The sequence below is a fragment of the Colobus angolensis genome, unplaced genomic scaffold (genome assembly GCF_000951035.1).
Source record: "Colobus angolensis palliatus isolate OR3802 unplaced genomic scaffold, Cang.pa_1.0 Scaffold156, whole genome shotgun sequence".
NCBI lineage: Eukaryota > Metazoa > Chordata > Mammalia > Primates > Cercopithecidae > Colobus > Colobus angolensis.
Genome location: NW_012114666.1, coordinates 4319997 through 4338535, shown reverse-complemented (window position 1 = coordinate 4338535; position 18539 = coordinate 4319997). Strand labels below are relative to the sequence as shown.

The 18539-nt window shown below is 40.2% G+C and overlaps 1 protein-coding gene across 2 annotated transcripts in view; it reads left to right on the top strand.

The window, feature by feature from the left end:
- Window positions 1–18539, top strand: part of DOK5 (docking protein 5) — a 181597-nt gene that overhangs the window by 122319 nt on the left and 40739 nt on the right. For both annotated transcript variants that reach the window (XM_011936714.1, XM_011936715.1), the window contains exon 6: window positions 17534–17669. In XM_011936714.1, the coding sequence (XP_011792104.1) occupies window positions 17534–17669 (136 nt within the window). The remainder of the gene's footprint in view (window positions 1–17533; window positions 17670–18539) is intronic.

Sequence of the window (18539 nt, the reverse complement as noted above, 5' to 3'; positions counted from 1 at the left end):
GTAGCTGGTACTACAGGCACCACCACCACGCCAACTAATTTTTTGTATTTTTAGTGGAGACGGGGTTTTTCACCGTGTTAGCCAGGATGGTCTCGATCTCCTGACCTCCTGCCTTGGCCTCCCGAAGTGCTGGGATTACAGGCATGAGCCACCGCGCCTAGCCTGATAAATTTTCTTTTTTAGAATTTTAAATGCCTAAATTTTAAGACGTATGAGTTCTTCTGTGTATGGCCTGACATTACACTGAAATTGAAAACCATCAACTTGTGATGTTAAATAACAATTGCTTGTAAAAGCAGACAGCTATTTCTGACAGGAATATGACCCTTGATATAAGGAAAGTAAACACAGAAGTTCTAAACACCCCAATCCATGTGAATGGGTAACAGTGGTGGTCCCCTCTAACTAATCTGTTCATTCCATTTTAATGAACAAAGCCCAATTATTTAAAATTTAGGTTTTACCTGTAGTCCCAGCTACTCAGGAAGCTGAGGCATGAGAATGGTGTGAACCCGGGAGACGGACCTTGTAGTGGGCTGAGATTGAGCCACTGCTCTCCAGATTGGGTGACAGAGTGAGACTCCGTCTCAAAAAAAAAAAAAAAAAAATTACGTTTTAAATAATCAAAGCCCAATTATTTAAAATTTACATTTCAGAAATATGATCAATTTGATGTTCTTACAACTGTCTGGAAAGTTTTTTACTTTATACTTTTCATACAGCTCTTTTCTGGTCTATTTTAAGTACCTAGAAACAAGTTGGTGAATCTTTCAAAGACTATGAAAGTTATCACAAAAAATAAACCTTTAATGTTTACAGCAATGTTTTTGTTTTGTGAGAATTACTTATTTATTCTTCTTATAAGAAAATCCCAGGCCAGGACAGTGGCTTATGCCTGTAATCCAAGCACTTCAGGAGGCCAACACAGGAGGATTGCTTGAGCCCAGGAGCTTCAGACCAGGCTGGGCAACATAGGGAGACCCCATCTCTCCAACATTGTTCTATTATAAAAACAATTGCACATGTATATTCATCACAGCACTGTTCACAATAACAAAGACATGGAGTCAACCCAAATGCTCATCAACGATAGACTGGATAAAGAAAATGTAGTACATATATACCATGGAGCACTATGCAGCCATAAAAAAGAATGAATCATGTCCTTTGCCAGGACAAGGATGGAGCTGGGGGCCTAATTCCTTAGCAAACCAATATAGGATCAGAAAACCAAATACTGCGTGTTTTCACTTATAAGTGGGAGTTAGATCATGGAACACATGGATACATAGAAGGGAAAAACACATACTGGGGCCTATCTGAGGGTGGAGGATGGGGAAGGGAGAGGATCAGGAAAAATAAGTAATGGATACTAAGCTTAATACCTGCATGATGAAATAATCTGTACAATAAGTCACCGTGACACAAATTTACCTATGTAACGAACCTGTACATCCTACACGTGTACCCATGAACTTAAAACAAAAGTTAAAAAAAGGAAAATAAGAATACCTATTCATTACTGGATATATTGGAGAAAAAATAAAAGCTAATTAAATGAAAAAAAAGTTAGCCAGGCATATAGTGCCACACACCTGTGGTCTCAGCTGCTCCAGACACTGAGGTGGGAGGATCGATCACTTGAGGCTCGGAGGTCGAGGTTGCAGTGAGCTATGCTCATGCCACTACAGTCCAGCCTTGGGTGACAGAGTGAGACCTTGTCTCAAGAAAAGAAAAAAAAAACAACAAAAGAAAATCCCTATAGGAAATTAATAATTGTTTTGGTAAGGTTGGTGTATTTTTTCCTTTAGGTCTCAGAAATTATTTATGCATTAACTATAACCAGTGAAATCTAAGTATTGAAAATGTTTTATAATATAAATAGACTTTTCTATGACTATATATCTCAAAACACCTCCATTCATATTTCATATTGATGTGTCAGAGAATTCTGCATCGATCAAGACTCTTTGGATCTGTTTTGGACAGTACTTATTCAATTGTTAATATTTTAAAATCATTTTTTATTTACCATTTACAGGAAATAGTAGTAGAAAAAGTGTATAGCTTTTTATGGCAGTGTTTGAAGACCAAAACCTTAGTAAATTTTATTAGTATCTCATGTCTATTTTAAACTTAAAAACATACTATCTTATTAATTTTCCAGGTATAATGTGAACACTATACATATCCTGCAAACGTTTAGTTTATTCATATTGAAATCTAACAGAACTGCTAAGGACTTAGACAATTACTTAAAAGATGTTAATATTTCTCGTAAGTGCTGTAGGAAACCATAGAGACTTGGAGGCTGGTATGTTTGAGTCTCTGTGTGTGTATGAGATGTGTGTATATGGGTTGTGTGAGTATGTGATGTAATTGTGTTAATAGTTTATAAAGGGCCAGATGCGGTGGCTCACACCTGTAATCTCAGCACTTTGGGAGACCGAGGCAGGCGGATCACAAGGTGAGGAGATTGAGACCATCCTGGCTAACACGGTGAAACCTCGTCTCTACTAAAAATATAAAGAATTAGCCGGGCGTAGTGGCAGGCGCCTGTAGTCCCAGCTACTCGGGAGGCTGAGGCAGGAGAATGGTGTGAACCCAGGAGGCGGAGCTTGCAGTGAGCAGAGATCGAGCCACTGCACTCCAGCCCGGGCGACAGAGCGAGACTCTGTCTCAAAAAAAAAAAAAAAAAGTATATAAAGGTCACTTTGACCACATTGTGTGGACAGTAGGGTAGAGAAGATAGATATGGATGTGGGGGATATTGAACTGGCTCAAGTGAAACAATGATGGATGAAAAGATACATTGGTGACATAAATTCCAGAACTATTTCAATGGTCTTTACCAACATGCTGACTTGGAAGATATAAGTGTTTTATTCCATGACTTTGATGACCCCTTTATAGTCCATCCATTTGCTTATTTAATCCAAGAACTCCATTAGTTAGATGATTATAATATTCACAACCCAGGCCACTCAATGTTATATCTCCAATATTGTGGGGACTTAGAATATTGATTGATTTTGAATAGCATTATTCTTATGCATTGGCCATGTTTTGCAGGCCTGGTGCAAACTTGAGATTGAATGGTCAGAAAGGAAAGTGCGGGAGTTGTATGCTTAGGATCTTACTTCTCAAACAGCATGGTTTAGTATACGAAGTACTGATTCAGAATTTAGAGAGACCCTGGGTAATCTCTATTTTTTGCTAGCTGCTAACCTTGGACAAAGTTCTTAACTTTCCTTGTAAATTTATTGGAGTAATAACTTTCTTGCAGGTTTGTTGTAGGTAAAGGCAGAAATGCATGTAGATGACCTGGAAGGATGCTGGGCCTCTCCTAAATAGTATCTTTGGTATTCTATTATGATTACTTTTGGAGCAGAACATGGGCTTGCAGGCTAGTGTTAAATGCAAGGTAAAATTACTATTTTGTATTTTGCCTGAAACTCAAATAAAGATAAATTTTTATAGTTACCATCAAGATGCTCAGGATAATAAGGTCATTCGTGTTCCACCAAGCATGAAGCTTTCATGTCTGCCTTGCTTTATTAGTGAAGATAATTTTTTCCTTGGCTATTTTTGGATGTGTTGAAACAAGGCAGTTTTATATCAACCAATGTAATTTTCCCCATCTCTCACATCAAGAAGTGAGCAGAAGTTGTCTGTCTAAGCAAATAGTTTTCACATATCCCACATGCATCTGCAAAAACTTAACAATATCCTCTAGAACACAGGAAATCTTTCTTGAACAAAGTTCTGCTCATATTCAACCTCTCTTAGAACTAGAACTGAGTGTTATTCCTGCTCAGTGGCCCCGTTTCACCCCACCAAAGCTGACAGTGGGACATGTGTAATGGACTGAACTGGAAGTTGGAGGAAATGAAGTAAAACTACAGTTCTATCACATACTAGCTGTGGAAACATGGATATGTCACTTAACTCACTGAGCTTTATTTCATTGCAACCTGTAAATTGGGAACACATATATTACTTGTCTCACAAGATTGCTATGAAGATTAAATAAAGGCACATGTAAAGACACCTGGAATAGTGCCTGGATGTGGTAGGCAGCTGTATCAACCCAAATTGGTACAGAAAAGAAACTCATTGACTTCCATAAACTCAAAGGTCTGAGGAGTAAAGATGGCTTCAAGCTTGGCTTAGCTCAGTGTCCAAATGATATTCCCAGGTTTTATTTGACAGTTCTGTTTCTTCTAAAATAGTTTCATTCTAGCTCCATATGGTGACTTTCAGGAGCTTTGAGATCTCCCCACACTATCTCAGTAGAAGAGAGATATGTTACTACTCTCTGCTGTCATTATATATACTATGTGTCAAGCACTGCACTTTACACAAAGCTCACAGGGTACAAACGCAATGAGAGTGGTTCTCTGAAGGCATGAAGAGGGTACTGTTGCCATCAGAAGAGGAGTGGAGGTGAGGTTTTTAAAAACTAACAAAGTATGTACAATATAGCATTTAATAATTGCTCAAAACAAATTAGGTCAAGAGGCTGTTTGACTGTAATTAACATTTGCACTCACAATGGTGCTGATTTCCAGGGCAGTGGTTCTTAGCCAGAGGTGATTTTGCTCCCAGGGGACATTTGATAATGTCTGGAGATATTTTGGATTGTGACAACCTAGGCAGGGGATGTTACTGGCATCTAGTGCATAAAGGGGCCAGAGATGCTGCTAAACGTCCTACACTGCACAGAACAGTCCTCGACAACAAAGGATTATCAGGTCTAATCATGTGGTTGAGAAACCCAACTCTAGCAGGTGTATGAGCCATTGAAGATCATCACTGCCATTTACTGAGCCCTTATTATAAGAAAGCCTCTGTGCTAAGAGGCTCATTACCTCATTTAAGCTACTCATTATCATATAAACTAGGGGATACAGTTATTTCCATCTTAAAATGAAACTTGGGCACTGGCAAGAGGTCCAAAGACACAAGGCTGATAAATTCAGGACTCACGCTCAGATCTTTTACTTCTAAACGCTATAGATTTCTAAGAAGGCTCACCTTCTACTGGAGGTTAGCCTAGTCCTTAGTCAACTTCTGCAGAGCTGAGGAAAAGCAAGCGTGCTTACATAACCAAAGCTTGCTAAATCCATTTTGGATGATCTTGTGAGCATATTATTATCCTTTCCCACTGAAGCAGCCTCAATATGAGTAAGGCATCTGTCAATAAGCCACAGACTTGCAAAGATGCTGGTGATGTAAATATTCCTCCTGAGCTGTGCACTGGGGTATAAATGTCCTTAGTTTGACTTGACTTTTTGGAACCCCCTATATGTTCTCTTAGTTTGGAGTGTAGGCACATACAGCCAGGATTGTTCATCTTTCCAGGGTAGCACTCTGCGGATCACAGGTCGTTACTGTCTTCTGCACATGTTTTTCTCCTTCTCCTCCTGGTATCAGAAAATCTGACCATAGTCTCTATGTTTTGAGGAAATTCAAAATTGGAATATAACATTTTTAATAAGATGAATTGCACAATTAATGACCCTTGGAGACAGAGAATAATTAGTTTATCTTGGGGGCTAAGGGGTGTATTACTTATTTTGTTTGAAGTTTTCTTAGTCTTTTGTTTGTTTCTTTCCACTTCAAAGCCCTGAAACCTCACTGAGGCACATCAGACTGTCAGGGGCACTAGTTTTTTATGAGAAGATGCAGTTGACTTGAAGTTCTAAGGGAAGATCCAATTGACATGAAGTTCTAAGTGCAGCATCACCCCCCTTGGAACCGTTCTTGCAATGTGATTGTGTAGGGGAGGGTGGCAGGTGTCCAGTACCTTTCTCTGTTAACTGTACAACTTGCTGCTGAGTTAGCATGCTTCAATGTCAGACCTTGCCTTACCTCCTGACTGATTTAAATTAATACCCTGGGCTTTGCACCTGCAGGAGCTAGAGAAGCTCAGGTGACATTTGGCAGAACGTACTAAATAATTACCGCACATGAGTGCCTTTCTTCACGAGCTGGAGAGAGTCTCTCTTGTGCCTTTGACATGGTTTTAAGAGAAACTTTTAGATATGCCAAAAATATGTGAAAATCCAAATTGCAAATACAAATACTTTTCCTTAAATGGAGTTCACAGGTGGTTTTTGAAATAGATTTTTATTTATTTGGATATAAAGGCATCTGAACAGCTTTAGAAAATAATTTGTTTCTTGCATATTTCACCCTAAAACCAGCCTAATTGGGGAAATAATTTTTTATTCCAGAAAAAATTGTTTTCTCCTTTAATTGGTGAGTTTACATGTAAAATGACAATTATTTTGATAGCTTATGAATATTTTCTATTTATCTCTTTGAATATCTGAAATATATGTCTATTTGAATATTTGAAAGCTACATGTTCCCAATTTATCTTCTTAGTAGCTTCTTAGTAATCTCCTACTTCTGAATGTTTTACAGAGCATACACTTATCCTTATTGAAGAATTTAAAGCAGGTAAGCAATCCAGTATACTCAAACCCCCCAACTATGTTGAGTATAACGATTAGAATACAAATGTGCTGGATCTAATACAAGTTTGCTCTGGAGAAGTAAAATCTTCTTCTTTTGTAAGAAAGAGGGAACAAACATTGTGTCATTTAAATGGTCACTTGTTATTCATTAGCATTTTCCTCAAAAATAATTTTAATTACAAAGATAATGCACATATTATAAATATTCCAATAGTAGCGGCATGTATGAAATCAGAAGGAAGCATTGTCTTTTCTACTCCACAGAGTAGCCTCTTTAATAATCATCTTAATGGATGTTCCATTATTGCATGTCTACTGTCTACCACACACTGTGCTAAGTGAGAGTTATGAGGACAAGCAAGACAAGGCCACAATTGTAAGAGGCTTAGCTAGATCCTATCCACCTCTGAGCTTCTGTGATTTTATTAAATAGCATGTGCAATTCTTGAAAGAAAGGATGACTTTTTTCTGACTTTCGAGGCAAAATTAGGCACTCAGCAACATACCTTGTCTGTGGCCATCTTTAATGTAGGTGATGGCCCACTGGTGTTTGTGATTACTTTATTTGAGATGGTATTTTGGAATTCTAGAAAGGACTAGTAAAAATGAATCATTCTTTCCTTCATGCAGTATTCACCTAGTGCACCCTAATGCCTGGTGTGGTTTTAAGCACTGCAGATACAGCAGTGACAACAACATACAACTTACTCAATAGAGGAGAGAGATATAGACAATGACAAACATTTTAAAAGGTAAAATAGATGTCAGATTGCGTCCCACAGTGAAAAATAAAGTTGGGAAGGACAATAGACAGTGCCAAAGAACGGGTGCAGTTTTAAAGAGAGTGAGCAGGACTGGCTTTACTGAGTAAGTAATGTTAAGAGGTGAGAGTGTGAGCCATGTAGGAATCTGGGGGAAGAGCATTTCTTCCAGAAGGAAGATGGAAAAAGATGCTGAAGAGGAAGTATTCAAAGAAGAACCAGGAGGTTAGTGTGTCTGAGCAGAATCAATGGATGGGAAGCCACATGACACAGGTGGAGATGCAGCAGGGTCAGGCCATGTGGAGCTTGAAGGTGGTTGTAAGGAATTTGGCATTTAGTCTTAGTCTGATGGGGAGCCATCAGGGGCTGTGTAGAGTTGGACAACTACAGAGTTTGAGCAAGTCCCCAAGATGGCTCTCGCTTCTGACACCAACTGCAAGTCACGGGTTTCCAAAACTACCCTAAGATTTAGTAAGTCACTAAAATAACTCCCAGAACTCACCAAAACTTATTAAACAGAGTTATGGTTTATCCCAGTAGGGCATATAGAGTGAAATCAAGCAAGCAAAGAAGCACATGGGAGGGAGTCCAGAGAAGTACCAAATGTGGAGTTTCTATTATCTTCTCCCTGTGGAATCCAGGCATGCTGCTTCCCTCCTTCCAACATGTAACATTACACATGGAGCATTGTCCACCTAGACGCCCCTGAGCCACCACTCACAAAGATTTTACTGGGCTCCATTATGTACATGTGATTGATTGGTGGCCCACGTGGTGGATCTTAGCCTCCAGGCTGACTGATACCACTGAAGCCCTTATCTTGAGTCATATTGTTCCTATCTGTCTAGCTAAGTTTCCAGGCAGGCAAACATTACCTTGCAGGAGATCCTAGCAAAGGGCTATTTTTAGACAAGGTTAAATTCTTCTCTACGCTAGAAGTGTTAAGCAAAGAAGTGACATAATCTTTTTTTTTTCTTTAAGACTTTCTCAGGCTAAAACCAGTTACAGGGTATTGTAGTACTCATGTGAGGGACAAGAATGGCTGTAGGCATGTGGGTAACAGTGAATATGGTCTTAAGTGTTAGGTAATGATAGGTTTTTAAGCTAAAGCTAGACGGATTTACTGACAGACTGGATGTGGACTAAGAGGGAAAGGGAAGTGCTAGGCACCCTCCAGGAGCAGCTAAGACTGCAGAGAAAGGGTGCAGAGTGGGCACTGGGGCTGAGGATTTTCCAGAGGTCAGTTTTGGAAAGGCTAACTTCAGGGCTCATTCAGCAGTTTGCCCCACTTACTAAGCCGCCGTTTCATCCTGTCAGGGATTAGTAAAGCTACACGTTGTGTTGGAGTTTAGAACTGTTAAAAGCACTGCTAATTCCAACCCATTTCTTATAACTGCTACTGCAGGAAGAATGTGTGAAAATGCTTTCTTCACACAAGGAGTTAGATCACATCATAAAGCAAAATGGAACAAAGTGACTTCCTTTGACTTTATGCATATCATAAGTGATAAAGAACAGACACAATTAATAAACAACCACTGTCTGCTATACTAGCTTTGTTCTGTGACTACAGATAGTAGTTCATTTATTCTTTTGTTTGTTTGTTTTTCCACAAACCTTCAAGTCCAGACAGTAAGTATTACAATTTACATCTAAAAGTGATAGCGAAAGTCTCTGTGCATATTTGAGGGAACTCTGGCTGTTAGGAAACCTGTGCTAGTGATGATGAAATGGCAGGAGGAGGGCCACAGTGTGGCCCTGCACAGTCTGCACTGAGGCCTTTCTCTTCACTCTGCACTCCAGCTAATAAGCTTTATAGCTCATAAGGTGTGCTAATCCTCCAGCACAGACACTGTACTTCACTGGAGCTGGAGAAACAAAACACCCAATTTTTGCATCCTAGGTTTCCTTAGTTAAAGCTGATCCTTTTCTTAGAGGGTGATTCCTATATCTGAATTCATATTTTCATTCTCAAAGAAGAGGTTTATTTTATTCTGTTTTCAGCCACCCATGAGCCTCCACATCACTCTTTCTCCCAGCCACACACATTCCATTCCCGTACATCTTCGTCATTATTGCTTCCCCACTGCTGTTCTGGGTTGCAAGCCACCCCCATTTCCTTCAAGGCAAATATGTGGTTGTGCCTCTCTCATGAGGTTTTTCCAGAGAGTCCTGTTCTCTTTGGCTTTGACATTTTAAAGGGTTAAGATAGCAACAACAACAGATTCTAATTAAATGCTTATTTGATGCTGGATCCTTTGCTAAATACAAAACACAATCTCTCACCATCCTGTGTGGTTTGGGAGACCTTGTTATTCACGTTTGAAATATGAAGTCATGGAGACTTTGAGAAGTCAAGGAACTCGTCCAGGGTTGTCATTGCATCGTGGGAGGGAGCTGGGATTGAGACTTCTTATCTTCCAGACGTTGCTCCACATCACCTGGAGCAGGGCTCTAGGAACTAGACTTGTGTTTCCAAAAAAGTAGCATGATTTTGGGCAGTATAGGTGATGTTAAATAAATGTGAGTCTCACAATGATAAAGTTCATTTTCTTTTCTGTTTACTTTTTGATCCTTTTGGTTGAATAATGGAGAAACCATTCAGTTGGATGCTGCATGCCTGACACACATCTCTAAAACTTTCTAATATACTTGTGTTACTAAGAAGTGAGCAAACTTCTAGCTCAGATCTTTGACAGCAAGAGGATGTAGCAGAGTTTGATAACAATTATTTATTTATTTATTTTTTGAGATGGAGTCTTGTTCTGTTGCCCAGGCTGGAGTGCAGTGGCATGATCTTAGCTCACTGCAACCTCTGCCTCCTGAGTTCAAGCAATTCCTTGCCTCAGCCTCCCAAGTGGCTGGGATTGTAGGTGCATGCCACCACGCCTGGCTAATTTTTGTATTTTTAGTAGAGACAGAGTTTCACCATCTTGGCCAGGCAGTCTTGAACTCGTGACCTTGTGATCCACCCGCCTCGGCCTCCCAGAGTGCTGCGATTACAGGTGTAAGCCACCACGCCCAGCCTTTTAATGTAGTTTTTAAGTCTGCTTTCAACTTATAACAGGGGATACTGGTTTGATATTGATGTGATGATTCCAACTTACAAAAATATATTCATTTAAGGAAAATGAAGCAAGTTGATTAAAAATGAATCACATAGGTGGCAGAAAGGTTTGACAACCATCATGAAAGTTGTATGTGAATGATGGATGTCGACAGCTGTCCCATGCTCAGAAGCCTGAGTGGCAAGTGATACATGATGTATTATCTTACATCAATTCCCATTTCTCACCCTACCAGTCATAGAAACGGCTAGGAAAACTATTGCAGCAGCAAGGGGGCCAGATTGCCCTGATCTCCAGTGAGCACACACACGGGGCACTAGGAGAATAGACTGCTGCTTTGTCTTAAGCTGAGATTAACCAGGCAGCAATGCCAGTGATTGAAACAGGAAAGACAACAAAGATAGTCAACTGCAGAATGTCCTTGTCATCTCAGTGTGTACTGAAGCAACAGTTCCCTAAACTCAGACGCTGCCCTGTGTAAAAATCCTCTTACCACGTACTCATTACTTGGGTTCTCCCTTGTCCTCATTTTAGTCTATTTCAATGATTTTCAACTGGGGATATTTGTCAATGTCTGGAGACACTTTTGGTTGTCAAACTGTGGGGTACTACTAGCATCTAGTGAGTAGAGGCCAGGGATGCTGCTCAATATCCTACAACGCCCAGGACAGCCCTAATAGCAAAGCATGATTGGACGACGTCAGTGTTGCTGACTTTAGTAGAGCTGAGATCAAGTCCGTATTACAAGCTCCTTAGAAATTCCTCCCGAATTTATTCCTCAAAATGAAGCTCTTAGAACCTACATGGCTAAGCCTCTTGCTTCTTCATCTTATGTCTGTGCAAGTGTGTTTTCTTGTCATTGTGTTGTTGGCCTTGCTATAGCTCCAGGGATGGAGGGAGGGGATTGTACTCCACTTGTTCAACCTGTATTTTTTTTTTTTTTTTTTTTTGAGACAGAGTCTTGCTCTCTTGCCCAGACATGAGTGCAGTGGCGTGATCTCGGCTCACTGCAAACTCCACATCCTGAGTTCACACCATTCTCCTTCCTTAGCCTCCCGAGTAGCTGGGGCTACAGGTGCCCGCCACCACGCCCGGCTATTTTTTTGTATTTTTAGTAGAGACAGGGTTTCACTGTGTTAGCCAGGATGGTCTCAATCTCCTGACCTCGTGATCCACCTGCCTTGGCCTCCCAAAGTGCTGGGATTACGGATGTGAGCCACTGTACCCAGCTTCAAACTGTATTTTTAGTTTGCCTCACTTTCACAGACAAAAGTAAACATTCTGTGCTTTTTTTTCTTTTAATTTTATATCCCTCTCTGTCAGGTGCTTCAGATCTGTTTCAGATTTTTGAATACCAGATTTTCATTTTCCCAACGCTGACACCCACCCCTCTTCTCAACTGTACATTTCCTTTTTTAATTGCCGCATCAGTATGGCTCATGCAACCATGATATTATTCTCAAACGTTTTGCATATGTAGATCTTGTCTCTCCAAATTAATTCTCAGCTCCTCAAAGAAAAAGCTTATGTTTACATCCTTCACAGCGGCTGTTATGCTTTGTCTCTGGTAGGTGTAACGAGTACCTTATTCTTTCAATTATAACGTAATTGTAAATGTAAAATACAACATTGATTTAATAGCTGCCTTGGCAGAGGTGGAGAGAAAGAAAAGCCTACCTTAAATATACATGTTGGCCAGGCGCGGTGGCTCATGCCTGTAATCCCAGCACTTTGGGAGGCTGAGGAGGGTGGATCACCCAAGGTAAGTTCAAGACCAGCCTGGCCAAGATGGTGGAACTCTGTCTCGACTAAAAATACAAAAATTACCCAGGCGTGGTGGCAGGCGCCTGTAATCCCAGCTACTTAGGAGGCTGAGGCAGAGAATTTCTTGAACCCAGAAGGCAGAAAGGTTGCAGTGAGCCGAGATGGTGCCACTGTGTTCCAGTCTGGGCAACAGAGCAAGACTCTGTCTCTCTCTCTCTCTCTCTATACACACACATACACACACACACACACACACGTTGAGGTCAAAATGTGTTCTGCTTTTGGCAATGTCCGTATATTCTACACACACACACACACACACACACACACACACACACACAGAGAGAGAGAAAGAGAGAGAGAGAGATACAGAGAGAGAGAGAGAGCCATGTGCACAGAATACATCTTGGAAGCAAGAAAATATGAAACTAATTGGCTTACTGATTTCAAATGTTTACTTATTCATTCTGTCTACCATGAGATAATTTGTTTTAGTTTTCGTAATTTCAGCCCCTTTAGTATTTTTCTAATAAGATATGTTGATGTGCAATGTTTTGGGCAAAAGGAGAGAACAGAGTTTCTGAGGTTGGGTACTCAGTGCATATGAACCACAGTGTCTGGGTCTTGAATCTTCATGGTACCCAGGACCATAGTCCCAGGACATGCACACTTGTGCTCTATCCACTGGGCTCAGCCCCACAGGCTGCCCCTCTTCCTACCATCTCCCCAACGTGTTGGCTTCACTTATCTGTGTCCCACCTAAAAGCTTTATATGTGCAGTTCTGTCTGTCAAGACTGCTCTTCCTGCCTTCTTTCTCAAACCACTCCCCTCCCCAGGGTAACTCAATGAATTCTCAGTGTCAGTAAAAGTTGCTCAAGGAAGCCTAGGTCAGGTTCCCAGCTATGCCTTTCCTAGCACTGCCTTCTGCTTCACAATTCATTCTACAGTTATTTATTGAGCACCAAATGTAAACCCAGCCATGCTCTAGGCATTAGTGGAAAAGCTGTGAATATATCAGAACAAAATCCTTGTCTACAGGGAGCTCACATTCTGATAGAGTAATAGAAACTCTCTTTACTTGAAGATATAATTGTGCACTCTACATATCCTATTTAATACTTGCAGTAAGTCTAGGTGAGAGTTCTTAGCATTACGTTTGTTTACATATGAAGATGCAGATTTAGACAGGTTAGATAGCTGGCGGTAGGTCACAAAGCTGGTGAGATGCCAGGCCAGCCAGGTGATCCCTGGTCAAACTCCTGCATTCTATTATGTTGCCTTGACACATATTTGGTATGTGGAAGAATGAATGGTTCCCAACATTTTCTGAGCTATTGGTTCCCTCTGGACTTTTGAATAATGGAATAATCCATGATTTGGAGTGACAGGCATTTCATTTAGGCAATTATTGGGAAACTCAAAACTATACCTGCATCTATATGGCAGCAATATTATTATATTTGAATGCTTATCTTCACAGAGGAAATTAGAAAGATCTAACTTAAACTTATTTTTTAACTTTCTCTGGGTTTCCAAACCACTGGTTTCCATTAATGTAAGGAGTGTCGGGTCACTTGGGACTACTTTGGATACAGGAAGAGCATCCAGGGTAAAAATCAATGGGTAAAGAGAAAGGAGGAATCGGGAGCATCAGAAGTCAAAGCAGGTGGCTTTGCTATTCTGCTAAAGGGTAAACCCATTAGAACATCTTTGTTCTGTGTTGAATTTTCTCTGGAGATGAGAAGCAGACGTGGCTGTGTGAGGTTATGTAAGACCATTAGCCTGTTTGATGTACCTTTCTTTTCACTTCCTTTTTTTGGTTTGTTTGTTTTCTTCTCACTGCCCTGGGGAGTTAGCTCATCGTATGGTTTTGATGGAGGCATGTAGTAACATTTTAGAGTGTTGTAAAGCTGCTTATGAAACAGTTCCAAACACATCAAGTAGGGGGGGTGGATACGATAAAAGGACTTGTGGGTAGAGTATAGCAGAGACCCGATGGAAGAGCATTGGAAGGTCAGTTTGTGGTCATTAGCATCTTCATGGGTCAGGTTGTCCAATGAAGGACACATGCCTTCGAGCAATAGGAGCAAAAGTCCTAACAATTTACACCAAAGACCTCATTTCTGTTCTATTTAGAGCTCTTAATGCATTTTGTGTCTTTACTGCACAGTGGTGATTTCTTGGCCAGATCTGGTTGATTAAGGCCTTTTGACTCTCACAACTTAAAAAGAAAATGAAACAAGTTGCTGACATATAAAATCCAGGTGTCTTCACATAAAAGTCAAGAAGTCTTGCTTCTCTTAAACAATCAGAAACTATGAGTACCTTGGACGTGTATTTCCCCATTCCCCCATGTAGACACCTGACTAGGGTTGACTTTTGGCTTCTGTGCTTAGACGGGGCCTGTGCTCTTGGCTAGCTGCGCTCTCTGTACCCTTGGTCATAGTGGGTTTGAGCATTCATGTTCTCTGCCTGAACTCTAATGGAATTTGAGGTTGTGTCTCCTGTTCTTTTCTGTTAGTGGTAAGTGGTGTGTGTGTGTGTGTGTGTGTGTGTGTGTGTTCCAGATCTTCAGGCGGAGGAGAGGGAAGTCTATGTACATTAAAGAAGAGTGTTTGGTACTATAGTTGTTTTGGTTTCATTTGTTTTTGATAACAATATTATTTTAGAGATTTAAATGTCATTAAAGGAAGGTTGTAGATTTATTACCTTTCTTAAAAGTGGGCATTGGGGGCCGGGTGCGGTGACTCACACCTGTAATCCCAGCACTTTGGGAGGCAGAGGCGGGCAGATCACGAGCTCAGGAGTTCGAGACCAGCCTGGCCAAAATCGTGAAACCCCATCTCTACTAAAAATACAAAAATTAGCTGGGTGTGGTGGTGCGTGCCTGTAATCCCAGCTACTCAGGAGGCTGAGACAGAAGAATTGCTTGAACCCGGGAAGCGGAGGTTGCAGTGAGCCAAGATTGCGCCACTGCACTACAGCCTGGGCGACAGAGCGAGACTCCATCTAAACAAACAAACAAATGAACAAAAAACACATGGGCATTGGGTAAGAGTAATTTTCCAACAGTAAAATGAATGGGTTATGATATAGGTTAAGCATTTCACCACTAGTATTAAAAATAAGATAGAATAGAAAATAATAGCATGTTATAGATTGATGATAGATTGATAGGTATACTGGCTAAAAATCTAAACTTTATTTCCTGTGGTGGGTTGCAGTTAACAAAGACTTTGAAAGCAAGTAGATTGTCCAAGCTGGAGAAACATAGCTGCAAGGTTTGGTATTAATCTGTCACACTACTAGTGTTTCTTAGTAACAGGTACTTTCATTACTTCTGGAACCAAGGTTGGCATTTAAGGAAGTAAATAAATATACAGTGACCTCTGCCCCGGGGAAACCAGTGGCCACTTTTTCTTCTGAAAGAACTGATTAGGATTACTTCCTTCTCTTAACAAATTAATATTTCCATATTTGATGGAAAAAAGATGTATGAAAAACAAAACCTTACAGAATTGAATGCCAAGCAATAGAGTCAAGTTTGTATGGTGGCTTAAATAAGGACAAGGTAGCAGAAAGGGTTTAAGTATTTTGAGATGTCTTCAGGGAAGAAATGAGACTTTATTGAAAATGCCTTGAATTTCAGTTTCAGATCTTCTTTGGATTAAAATAACTTAATAATTAAAATCACATGATCAACCTCATGAGCTAGTTCTTTAGATTAGCTTATTGAAAGAGCCATCATTTTTTTCCCTGTTTCTTCTTCTTCTTCTTTTTTTTTTTTTTTTAGTGGCAGGTGAGGGGGGATGGTTCCTCTCTCCATAACCCAGGCTGAAGTGCAGTGGCATGATCTCGGCTCACTGCAACCTCCGCCTCCCAGGTTCAAGCTATTCTCCCTGCCTTAGCCACCTAAATAGCTGGGATTACCGGTGCCTCCTGCACCATGCCTGGCTAATTTTTGTATTTTTTAGTAGAGATGGAGTTTCACCATGTTGGCCAGGCTGGTCTTGAACTTCTGACCTCAGATCATCCGCCCACCTTGGCCTCCCAGAGTGCTGGGATTACAGGTGTGAACCACCGCACCCAAACTCCCTCTGTTTCTTCATACATGGCTCATATTCATAAAATTCATGAAATTTAATTCAAATTTAATGGATTTTGGCCCATTACTTAGGCCATGCCTTATATATAGAAAGCTGTCATTTGGCTGTGGTACTGGACCAACTGCAAAACATTAGACACATCTTCCTTGTTTTATTGCATTAATTGCATAGACTGGGCTAGACTAAAAAAAATTAACAGTAGTTTAGGCTGAAAATTTGCTTAGTTTCTATGTTGTGTTAAACAGTTCTTTAGATGGGAGCAAAATTCAGGCACTGAAGCTACCGTTCAGTTTTTCAACAAGAAATTCTGAAATGGAAGGAGTGACATTGTGTCTTAGAACAATCAGGCCTTTAAAAACAAGCAAGCAAACAAAACAGCCTCTTAGTTTACTGTTGGCATATGTATGTATCAAATTCAGAGCTTCTTTTATATCCCTGCATATGATTTTGTCCAAGTTCTTTAAAAATATTTATAATAATTAAATATATTGTAGTGTAGTTTTATATATATATACACACACTAAAATATATGTATAGCGTATATATACACACACATATATATTAAAATGTATTTAAGTAAAAAGCATTTATTTGTTTCTTGCCTAATTGTGTGTACCAGTCTTCCTTTATTAATGAAATTTATTTCTCTTTGTTTTCTTTTACCATCTGAGGTACAGATACCCTTCTTCTTAACTCTTGATGTTAATTATCAAAACCATACAGCTTTCCGTGAAGAACTTTTCTAATGTTCCAAATATTAATTCAGCACAATCATACTCATTGCAAAAAAAATTAACTGCATTTGATCCATCACGTTGAATGAAAGCTGGAGTAATATTTGATCTAGGATTTTAGGAAGGAAAGATTCCTTAAAGCCATGGTCTGTAGGGAAAGCGAGAACAGAATCTAAGAGATACAGAAGAATCTTCCTCTCCCTCTGCACTGGCAGTTTCTGATGAGGAGCTATTCACAGCCTGTACAAAGGAATGTGCTTGCACAGGAATTTCTATTTGAGGGTGGTAAGGTGAAGGATAGGGAAGGTGAAGTATTTATTATACTGAAAATCAAGAAACAGCTTTTTTATTAAATTTCTCTTTTACTTTGTGATAGAAAGTATTCAGCACAGGTTAGCCTGGAGTCCCTTTGTCCCCTGCCCTTGTTAATAACAATTAATTGAACACTTTGAACATTTCGATTCTAGTTAACTTTGTTTAGCAAACGTGAACAAGAATCTTAATCTCATAAAAAATAATAAACGGGCACAGCCTAGTGGAGTATTCCAGGATTTTAGTGCATTGGACTTCTAGGCGCTGGATTTTCAGAAGCTATTTTGTTTTTGTTTTCACAGGATGTGTGAGACTGGTGAAGGGCTGTTTATCTTTCAGACCCGAGACGGGGAGGCCATCTATCAGAAAGTCCACTCTGCTGCCTTGGCCATAGCCGAGCAGCATGAGCGCTTGCTACAGAGCGTGAAAAACTCAATGGTATGTTTGGAATTTCTTCCTCATGTCCCAGTGCCTATCACTGCAGAAAGCAATTGGCTCATTTTTGTGCTGGAAAATATGGTCAGCATTATTTGAGCAGGTGATTGATTCCTGTCTCAATAGTGTATCTGTATCACTTGGATTAAATGCCATTCAGGAATGCCTAATGTAGGCCACTGGTAACACCTTAACCATGCATCCCCATTATCTACTTTGCAACTCAATCATAAGGGTGTGTAAAATTAATTTGTGTGTGTATAGACATCTGTAGACACAACCATGTAGATCATCTACCTATGGAGATATGTCTTGCTATATCAGAAGTTATTTCAAATGTCAACAGAGGCCAGAGAGAAAAATGTAAATGAGAGAAGAGGGCTGAGGGAAACTGGAGTGAAATGTCAAAAGCCCAAGACCAGACAACTGTTGACATGAGAACATGAGATTGTGACATCCATGTGGGTAGATCACTTGATTTTTCGAGGGAAGCCAAAGATTTGAGTCTGTGTGTAATACCTGCCAGTTGGTAACTGTTGGAAATTAATTCTAGTTAAGACTCCAACACTTGGTGGGTCAAAGAGAACCTGTCTGCGGGTGAACTGCTACCCACAGTCATGCATGTGCCATCTCTTATAGTCATTGGTATATAAAGATGCCCAAACACACAGCATACATAAACATGCCCTCAGAATGTTTACTCTTTGCTTTACATTGTGCTAGGGACTTGGATTACACAAAGAATTATGTTCATGAGGCCAGGCGCAGTGGCTGACTCTTGTAATCCCAGAGCTTTAAGAGGCTGAGGCAGACTGATCACTTAATCCCGGAGGTTTGAGACCAGCCTGGACAACATGGGGAGACCCTGTCTTG